This window comes from Taeniopygia guttata, chromosome 37 (assembly GCF_048771995.1).
Source record: "Taeniopygia guttata chromosome 37, bTaeGut7.mat, whole genome shotgun sequence".
NCBI classification, from domain to species: Eukaryota; Metazoa; Chordata; class Aves; order Passeriformes; family Estrildidae; genus Taeniopygia; species Taeniopygia guttata.
In genome coordinates this window covers 1152855-1163472 of record NC_133062.1, presented here as the reverse complement: position 1 = coordinate 1163472, position 10618 = coordinate 1152855, and the positions used below count along the sequence as shown (strand labels likewise).

The window sequence follows — 10618 nt, the reverse complement described above, 5'->3', positions numbered from 1 at the left end:
CCCGTGGTGGCGGGGGGGGGTGGGGGGTTGGGGACACCCGGGTGACGTGGGGGGGAGGGGGCACCCGGGGACAAGGCGGGGGGGTAACCCCTGGGGACAGCGGGGACACCCTGGGGACACCCCCAGGACACCCCCAGGACAGGGTCAGGAGGGTTGGGGACACCCCCAGGACAGGGTCAGGAGGGTTGGGGACACCCCCAGGACAGGGTCAGGAGGGTTGGGGACACCCCCAGGACAGGGTCAGGAGGGTTGGGGACACCCCCAGGACAGGGTCAGGAGGGTTGCGGACAGCGGTGACACCCCCAGGACAGGGTCAGGAGGGTTGGGGACACCCCCAGGACAGGGTCAGGAGGGTTGGGGACAGCGGTGACACCCCCAGGACAGGGTCAGGAGGGTTGGGGACAGCCCCAGGACAGGGTCAGGAGGGTTGGGGACACCCCCAGGACAGGGTCAGGAGGGTTGGGGACAGCGGTGACACCCCCAGGACAGGGTCAGGAGGGTTGGGGACACCCCCAGGACAGGGTCAGGAGGGTTGGGGACACCCCCAGGACAGGGTCAGGTGGGTTGGGGACACCCCCAGGACACGGTCAGGAGGGTTGGGGACAGCGGGGACACCCCCAGGACAGGGTCAGGAGGGTTGGGGACAGGTGGTGACACCCCCAGGACAGGGTCAGGAGGGTTGGGGACACCCCCAGGACAGGGTCAGGAGGGTTGGGGACAGCGGTGACACCCCCAGGACAGGGTCAGGAGGGTTGGGGACACCCCCAGGACAGGGTCAGGCGGGTTGGGGACACCCCCAGGACAGGGTCAGGAGGGTTGGGGACAGGTGGTGACACCCCCAGGACAGGGTCAGGAGGGTTGGGGACACCCCCAGGACAGGGTCAGGAGGGTTGGGGACACCCCCAGGACAGGGACAGGAGGGTTGGGGACAGTGGGGACACCCCCAGGACAGGGTCAGGAGGGTTGGGGACAGAGGGGACACGGGGATCCTTGTAGACCCCCCCCAAAGACCCCGTTACTCCTGAGAATTTAGGGGGACCCCCAAATTTTTAGGGTCCTTTTAGACCACCAAGAGTTTTGGGGTGTCCCCAAGAGTTTTGGGGTGTCCCCAACCTTGAGGTTCCTCAAGTGTCGTAGAGTCACTGTTGGTGCCCCCAAGATTTTAGGGATCCCCAACCCCCTGGGTCTTCTTGGACCCCAAATAATTCAGGGGGTCCCCAAATTTTTAAGGACCCCAAGAAGTCCCTAAAAGTGTCCCAGCACCACAAGATCTTCAGGTTCCTCTGAAATTGTAGAACCGTGGTTGGACCCCCAAAAATTTGGGGTCCTCCGACATTGTAGACCCCCAATATTTTAGGGTTCCACAAATCTTTAGGGTCCCACTTTGACCCCGAATATTTTCGGGGTTCCCCAATCTTTAGGGTCCCATTGTGACCTCAAATACTTCAGCGTCCCTCAAGATTTTTGGGTTTGCCCAACGCTGAAGAACCTTGAGGTTCCTCCACCACTGTAGACCCCCAATATTTTCAGGGCTCTACAGATCTTTAGGGTCCCATTGTGACCCCAAATATTTTTGGGGTTTCCCAAATCTTTGGGGTCCCATTGTGACTTCAAATACTTCAGTGTCCCTCAAGATTTTTGGGTTTCCCCCAACGCTGAAGAACCTTGAGGTTCCTCCACCATTGTAAACCCCGAATATTTTCGAGGTTCTCCAAATCTTTGACCTCCAATCTTTCTGATATTTTTTGGGGTTCCCCAAATCTTTAAGGTCCTACTGGACCCTTCAATATTTCAGTGTCCCTCAAGATTTTTGTGTTTCCCCCAGCGCTGAAGAACCTTGAGGTTCCTCCACCACTGTAGACCTCAAATATTTTCAGGGTTCTACAGATCTTTAGGGTCCCATCGTGACCCCAAATATTTTCGGGGTTTCCCAAATCTTTAGGGTCCCAAATACTTCAAATACTCAAATACTTCAGTGTCCCTCAAGATTTTTGGGTTTCCCCCAACGCTGAAGAACCTTGAGGTTCCTCCAACATTGTAAACCCCAAATATTTCCGAGGTCCTCCAAATCTTTGACCTCAAATCTTTCTAAGATTTTTTGGGGTTCCCCAGATCTTTAGGGTCCCATTGTGACCTCAAATACTTCAGTGTCCCTCAAGATTTTTGGGTTGTCCCCAACGCTGAAGGACCTTGAGGTTCCTCCAACATTGTAAACCCCAAATATTTTCGAGGTTCTCTCGAATAATATCTTTCTAATATTTTTCGGTGTTCCCCAAATCTTTAGGGTCCCATTGTGACCCCAAATATTTTCGAGGTCCTCCAAATCTTTGACCTCCAATCTTTCTAAGATTTTTTGGGGTTCCCCAAATCTTTAGGGTCCCATTGTGACCCTGAATATTTTCGGGGTTCCCCAAATCTTTAGGGTCCCATTGTGACCTCAAATACTTCAGTGTCCCTCAAGATTTTTGGGTTGTCCCCAACACTGAAGAACCTTGAGGTTCCTCCAACATTGTAAACCCCAAATATTTTTGAGGTTCTCCAAATCTTTGACCTCCAATCTTTCCAGTATTTTTTGGGGTTCCCCAAATCTTTAGGGTCCCATTGTGACCTCAAATACTTCAGTGTCCCTCAAGATTTTTGGGTTGTCCCCAACGCTGAAGAACCTTGAGGTTCCTCCACTGCTGTAGACCCCCAATATTTTAAGGGTTCTACAGATCTTTAGGGTCCCATTGTGACCCCAAATATTTTCAGGGTTTCCCAAATCTTTAGGGTCCCATTGTGACCTCAAATACTTCAGTGTCCCTCAAGATTTTTGGGTTGTCCCCAACGCTGAAGGACCTTGAGGTTCCTCCATCATTGTAAACCCTGAATATTTTCAAGGTTCTCCAAATCTTTGACCTCCAATCTTTCTAAGATTTTTCGGGGTTTCCCAAATCTTTGGGGTCCCATTGTGACCCCGAATATTTTCGAGGTCCTCCAAATCTTTGACCTCAAATCTTTCTAAGATTTTTTGGGGTTCCCCAAATCTTTTGGGTCCCATTGTGACCTCAAATACTTCAGTGTCCCTCAAGATTTTTGGGTTTCCCCTAACACTGAAGAACCTTGAGGTTCCTCCACCACTGTAGACCCCCAATATTTTCAGGGTTCTACAGATCTTTAGGGTCCCATTGTGACCCCAAATATTTTTGGGGTTCCCCAAATCTTTGGGGTCCCATTGTGACCTCAAATACTTCAGTGTCCCTCAAGATTTTTGTGTTGTCCCCAACGCTCTAGAACCTTGAGGTTCCTCCATCATTGTAAACCCTGAATATTTTCAAGGTTCTCCAAATCTTTGACCTCAAATCTTTCTAATATTTTTTGGGGTTTCCCAAATCTTTAGGGTCCCATTGTGACCCCAAATATTTTCGGGGTTTCCCAAATCTTTAGGGTCCCAAATACTTCAAATACTCAAATACTTCAGTGTCCCTCAAGATTTTTGGGTTTCCCCAAACACTGAAGAACCTTGAGGTTCCTCCACCACTGTAGACCTCAAATATTTTCAGGGTTCTACAGATCTTTAGGGTCCCATTGTGACCCCAAATATTTTCGAGGTTCCCCAAATCTTTAAGGTCCTGTTGTGAACTCAAATACTTCAGCGTCCCTCAAGATTTTTGGGTTGTCCCCAACGCTGAAGAACTTTGAGGTTCCTCCAACATTGTAAACCCCAAATATTTTCGAGGTCCTCCAAATCTTTAAGGTCCCACTGGGCCCCTCAATATTTCAGTGTCCCTCAAGATTTTTGGGTTTCCCCCAACGCTGAAGAACTTTGAGGTTCCTCCACCACTGTAGACCCCAAGTATTTTCGAGGTCCTCCAAATCTTTAAGGTCCCACTGGGCCCCTCAATATTTCAGTGTCTCTCAAGATTTTTGGGTTTCCCCCACGCTGAAGAACCTTGAGGTTCCTCCACCATTGTAAACCCCAAATATTTTCAGGGTTCTACAGATCTTTAGGGTCCCATTGTGACCTCAAATACTTCAGTGTCCCTCAAGATTTTTGAGTTTCCCCCATCGCTGAAGAACCTTGACCCCCTCCCCAGGCTCCCCCCACCCCGCTGACCCCCAGGAGCCCCGGGGGCGCCCCCCAAACCCCCCAGGCTGCCCTCGGTGCCCTCTGCCCCGCCCGTGGCCCGTCCCGGGGGCGCCGCGGGCATGGGCGAGCCGCTGGGCTGCTGCGAGCGCGTGGCCATCAACGTGGCCGGCCGGCGCTTCGAGACCTTGGTGCGGACGCTGCGGCGCTTCCCCGACACCCTCCTGGGCGACCCCCGGCGCCGGCGCCGCTTCTTCGACCCCCAACGCCGCGAGTACTTCTTCGACCGCCACCGCGGCGCCTTCGGGGCCGTGCTCTACTACTACCAGTCCGGGGGGCGGCTGAGGAGACCACCGGACGTGCCCCTGGACGTGTTCCTGGAGGAGCTGAGGTTCTACCAGCTGGGCGACGAGGCGGAGGAGCGGCTGCGCGAGGCCGAAGGCTTCTCGGTGGAGGAGCCGCCGGCGTTGCCGCGTGGCGGTTTGAGGCGGCGGGCGTGGCTGCTGTGCGAGCACCCCGAGAGCTCGCCGGCCGCGCGGGTGGTGGCCCTGCTGTCCGTGCTGGTCATCCTGGTGTCCATCGTGGTCTTCTGCCTGGAGACGCTGCCGCAGTTCCGCTCCGGCGCTGAGGGAGAGGTCAGTGGGGCGGGCGGGTTGTTGTCATCTTCATCATCTTCATCATTGTCATTGTCACCATCCTCATCATCATCATTGTCAGTGTCAGTGTCATTGTCATCATTTTCATCATCTTCATCATCAGTGTCATTGTCAGTGTCATTGACACCATCCTCATCCTCATCATCGTCATTGTCAGTGTCGTTGTCACCATCTTCATCATCTTCGTCATCAGTGTCATTGTCGCCATCCTCATCCTCATCATCGTCATTGTCAGTGTTGTTTTCATCATCTTCATCATCTTCATCATCAGTGTCATTGTCACCTTCCTCATCCTCATCATATTCATTGTCAATATCATTGTCATCATTTTCATCATCTTCATCATCAGTGTCATTGTCGCCATCCTCATCCTCATCATATTCATTGTCAATACCGTTGTCATCATTTTCATCATCTTCATCATCAGTGTCATTGTCATCTTCATCATCCTCATTGTTGGTGCCATTGTCACCATTCTCATCCTCATCATTGTCATTGTCAGTGTCGTTGTCACCATCTTCATCATCTTCATCATCAGTGTCATTGTCATCTTCATCATCCTCATTGTCGGTGTCATTGTCACCATCTTCACCGTCGGTGTCGTTGTCACCATCCTCATCATCTTCATTGTTGGTGCCATTGTCACCATCTTCATCACCTCCACCATTGGTGTTGTCACCATCTTCATCGTTGGTGTCATTGTCACCATCTTCATCATCCTCATCATCAGTGTCCTTGTCACCATCTTCATCATTTTCATCACTGGTGTCATTGTCACCATCCTCACCATTGGTGTCGCTGTCACCATCTTCTTCATCGGCGTCATTGTCACCATCCTCATCCTCATCATTCTCATTGTCGTTGTCACCATCTTCATCTTCCTCATCATCAATGCCATTGTCACCATCTTCATTATCTTCATCATCGGTGTCCTTGTCATCACCGTCATCATCTTCATCCTCATCATCCTCAGTGTCACTGACACCATCTTCATCACCCTCATCTTCAGTGTCCTCATTGTGGGCGTCCTCATCTTCATCGTCCTTGGTGTCATTGTCACCATCCTCATCATCCTCATCATCATCAGTGTCATTGACAACATCCTCATCCTCATCATCCTCATCGTCGGTGTCGTTGTCACCATCTTCATCATCCTCATCATCCTCCGTGTCATGGTCCCCATCCTCATTCTCATCTTCAGTGCCCTCATCATGGCCATCTTCATCCTCATCATCCTCATCATCCTCATCATCCTCGGTGTCATGGTCCCCATCCTCCTTCTCATCTTCATCATCCTCATCATGGCCATCTTCATCTTCATTGTCCTCGGTGTCATCGTTACCGTCCTCATCATCCTCATCATTTTCAGTGTTCTCATCATGGCCATCTTCATCCTCATCATCCTCATCATCCTCATCATCCTCATCATCTTCAGTGTCCCTGTTGCCACCACCCTTGTGTTCACCCTCATAGTCATCACCATTCTCTTCTTCATCATCAACGTCATCATCGTTATCATCATGATCGTCATCATCATCTTCATCATCTTCATCATCATCATCATCATTCTTGTGCTCCCCCTCCTTGTCCTCCTCATTCTCAGCGTCCTCATTGCAGCCATCATCTTCATCTTCACTCTCACGGTCATGGCCGTTCTCCTCATCATCATCTTCAGCCTCACCATCCTCTCCCTCACCCCTCTCAGTGTCATTGTCACCATCCTCATCCTCATCTTCGTCTCGCTTATTCTCAGTGTCCTCATCGTGGCCATCCTCATCCTCAGTGTGTCCCCTTTGTCGTCATCCTCATCCTCATCCTCATCCTCATCCTCATCCTCATCCTCCAACCCCGCTGACCCATGGTGGATGGGTGGGTGGTCACTTTGGGGTTCTGGGTGGTCTCCAACCCCCATTAACCCATTTTGGGTGGTCCCCAACCCCCATTAACCCATTGTGGGTGGTCTCCAACCCCCATTAACCCATTTTTGGGCTCTCCAACCCCCGTTAACCCATTTTGGGTGGTCACTTTGGGGTTCTGGGTGGTCTCCAACCCCCATTAACCCATTTTGGGTGGTCTCCAACCCCCATTAACCCCCTCTGGGTGGTCACTTTGGGGTTCTGGGTGGTCTCCAACCCCCATTAACCTCCCCTGGGTGGTCACTTTGGGGGTTCTGGGTGGTCTCCAACCCCCATTAACCCCCTCTGGGTGGTCACTTTGGGGTTCTGGGTGGTCTCCAACCCCCATTAACCTCCCCTGAGTGGTCACTTTGGGGGTTCTGGGTGGTCTCCAACCCCCATTAACCCATTTTGGGTGGTCACTTTGGGGTTTGGGTGGTCTCTGACCCCCATTAACCCATTTTGGGTGGTCTCCAACACCCATTAACCCACTCTGGGGGGGTCTCCAACCCCCAATTAACCTATTTTTGGGGTCTCCAACATCTGTTAACCCATATTTGAAGGTCTCCAACCCCCATTAACCCATTCTGGGTGGTCTCCAACCCCCATTAACCCATTTTGGGGATCTCCAACCCCCATTAACCCTCTCTGGCTGGTGGATCTGGGGTTCTGGGTGGTCTCCAACCCCCGTTAACCTATTTTGGGTGGTCACTTGGGGGGTTTGGGTGGTCTCCAACCCCCATTAACCCATTTTGGGTGGTCTCCAACCCCCATTAACCCCTTTTGGGTGGTCTCCGACCCCCATTAACCCCCTCTGGGTGGTCACTTTGGGGTTCTGGGTGGTCTCCAGCCCCCATTAACTCATTCTGGATGTCTCCAACCCCCATTAACCCATTTTGGGTGGTCACTTGGGGGTTTGGGTGGTCTCCAACCCCCATTAACCCATTTTTGGGATCTCCAACCCTTATTAACCCTCTCTGGCTGGTTGATCTGGGGGTCTGGGTGGTCTCCAACCCCTATTAACCCCCTCTAGGTGGTCACTCTGGGGTTCTGGGTGGTCTCCAACCCCCATTAACCCCCTCTGGGTGGTCACTCTGGGGTTCTGGGTGGTCTCCAGCCCCTGTTAACCCATATTTGGGGGTCTCCAACCCTTGTTAACCCGTTTTGGGTGGTGGATCTGGGGTTCTGGGTGGTCTCCAGCCCCCATTAACTCATTTTGGGTGGTCTCCAACCCTTGTTAACCCATTTTTGGGATCTCCAACCCCCATTAACCCCCTCTGGGTGGACACTCTGGGGTTTGGGTGGTCTCCAACCCCCATTAACCCCCTCTGGGTGGTCACTTTGGGGTTCTGGGTGGTCTCCAACCCATATTAACCCATTTTTGGGATCTCCAACCCCCATTAACCCATTTTGGGTGGTCTCCAACCCCCATTAACCCCCTCTGGGTGGTCACTTTGGGGGTTCTGGGTGGTCTCCAACCCCCATTAACCATTTTGGGCGGTAACTTTGGGGGTCCTGGCTGCTGGATTTGGGTTTTTCCCCCACCTCCCCGCTCACCCCCACCTCTCTCCTCTCTCCCCACAGCCGCCCTCGCCCACCCCCACCAACACCACCACCCCCACGCCCCCTCCCCACCGCTCCGGCCTGACCGACCCCTTCTTCCTGGTGGAAACCGTCTGCATCTGCTGGTTCTCTCTGGAGCTGCTGGTGCGGCTGGTGGCCAGCCCCAGCAAGGCGGCCTTCTTCCGCAGCGCCATGAACCTCATCGACCTGGCGGCCATCGCCCCGTACTTCATCGCGCTGGGCACCGAGCTGGCGCGGCAGCGCGGCATCGGCCAGCCCGCCATGTCGCTGGCCGTGCTGCGCGTCATCCGCCTGGTGCGCGTCTTCCGCGTCTTCAAACTGTCCCGCCACTCCACCGGCCTGCAGATCCTGGGCCAGACCCTCAAGGCCAGCATGAGGGAGCTGGGCCTGCTCATCTTCTTCCTCCTCATCGGCGTCGTGCTCTTCTCCAGCGCCGTCTACTTCGCCGAGGCCGAAGACGCGGCCACGGCCTTCACGTCCATCCCTCAGGCGTTTTGGTGGGCGGTGGTCACCATGACCACGGTGGGTTACGGGGACATGGCGCCGGTGACGGTGGGCGGAAAGTTGGTGGGATCGCTGTGCGCCATCGCGGGCGTGTTGACCATCTCGCTGCCCGTGCCCGTCATCGTCTCCAACTTCTCCTACTTCTACCGGCGCGAGCTGCGCGGCGAGGAGAGCGGCGCCGTGGTGCCCGCCGCGCCGTGCCCGCACCACCCCGAGCCCGCCGGCGACGCCGAGGACAAGGCGGGCGCCGGGCAGGGACCGGGATGGGGCGTGGACGGAGAGGCCGGCGGAGAGAAGGGCTGGGCCGGGGGCAGGTTGGTGACTGAGGTGTGACAGAGCGGGGCGGCGGGATGGGGGGAGTGGGGGGTGAGGGGGTGGACTGGGAGGTACTGGGAGGCACTGGGAGTGCATCTGGATGGACTGGGAGGTACTGGGATGCACTGGAATGAACTGGAAGTGCACTGGAGTGCACCTGGATGGACTGGGATGAACTGGGATGAACTGGGAGTGCACCTGGATGGACTGGGATGAACTGGGAGTGCACTGGGAGGCACTGGGAGTGCATCTGGATGAACTGGAAGTGCACCTGGATGGACTGGGATGGACTGGAGTGCACTGTGAGTGCACCTGGATGAGATGAAATGGACTGGAGTGCACTGGGAGGCACTGGGAGTGCACCTGGATGGACTGGGATGGACTGGGATGGACTGGGAGTGCACCTGGATGAACTGGAAGTGCACTGGGGTGCACTGGAGCGCACCTGGATGGACTGGGATGGACTGGGAGTGCACTGGGAGTGCACCTGGATGCACTGGGATGAACTGGGAGTGCACCTGAATGAATTGAGAGTGCACCAGGATGGACTGGGATGCACTGGGATGAACTGGGGTGCACTGGGATGGATTGCGAGTGCACCTGGATGGACTGGGATGGACTGGGAGTGCATTGTGAGTGCACCTGGATGAGATGAAATGCACTGGGAGTGCACTGGGGTGAACTGGGAGTGCCCCGGGATGAGCTGGGTGGCACTGGGAGCACACCTGGATGGACTGGGATGGACTGGAATGAAGTAAGAGTGCACCAGGATGAACTGGGGTGTACTGGGATGAACTGGGAGTGCACCTGGATGGACTGGGATGGACTGAGGTGCACTGGGAGTGCACCTGAATGAACCGGGGTGCACTGGGAGTGCACTGGAACTGCAGCAGGATCAACTGGGGTGCACTGGGATGGACTGGGAGTGCACCAGAATGAACTGGGGGTGCACCAGAACAAACTGGGGGGCACTGGGAGTGCACTGGGATGAACTGGGAGTGCACCAGAACAAACTGGGAATGCACCGGGATAAACTGGAATGAATGATGATGAACTGGGAGTGCACCAGAACAAACTGGGGGACACTGCAACAAACTGGGGGTGCACCAGAACAAACTGGGGGGCACTGGGATGAACTGGGGGTGCACCAGAACAAACTGGGAATGCACCAGGATAAACTGGAATGAATGATGATGAACTGGGAGTGCACCAGAACAAACTGGGGGTGCACTAGAGCAAACTAAGGGGCACTGGAATGAACTGGGGGACACTGGGATGAACTGGGAGTGCACTGGGATGAACTGGGAGTGCACCAGAACAAACTGGGGGACACTGCAACAAACTGGGAGGGCACCAGGATGAACTGGGAGTGCACCAGAGCAAACTGGGAGTGCACTGGAATGAACTGGGGGACACTGAGATGAACTGGGAGTGCACTGGAATGAACTGGGAGTGCACCAGGATGAACTGGGATGAACTGGGAGTGCACTGGAATGAACTGGGAGTGCACCAGGATGAACTGGGATGAACTGGGAGTGCACTGGGATGAACTGGGAGTGCACCTGAATGAACTGAGGGGCACTGGGATGAACTGGGAG

The 10618-nt window shown here is 54.5% G+C and overlaps 1 protein-coding gene across 1 annotated transcript; it reads left to right on the top strand.

Annotated features, from left to right (window-relative positions):
• The first annotated feature begins 2681 nt into the window (after nucleotides 1–2681).
• Nucleotides 2682–9072, top strand: KCNA7 (potassium voltage-gated channel subfamily A member 7). Its single transcript, XM_072921606.1, has 3 exons — nucleotides 2682–3409; nucleotides 3719–4701; nucleotides 8202–9072. Exons 2-3 carry the CDS (start codon nucleotides 4189–4191, stop codon nucleotides 9036–9038), a joined length of 1350 nt encoding a protein of 449 aa, XP_072777707.1. The 5' UTR covers nucleotides 2682–3409; nucleotides 3719–4188; the 3' UTR covers nucleotides 9039–9072.
• Nucleotides 9073–10618: the final 1546 nt, after the last annotated feature.

Coding starts and splice junctions, on each gene's coding strand:
- KCNA7 (XM_072921606.1), top strand. CDS start 4,189: ATGGGCGAGCCGCTGGGCTGCTGCGAGCGCGTGGCCATCAACGTGGCC. Junction 4,702..8,201: donor GCTCCGGCGCTGAGGGAGAG/GTCAGTGGGGCG, acceptor CTCTCCCCACAG/CCGCCCTCGCCCACCCCCAC.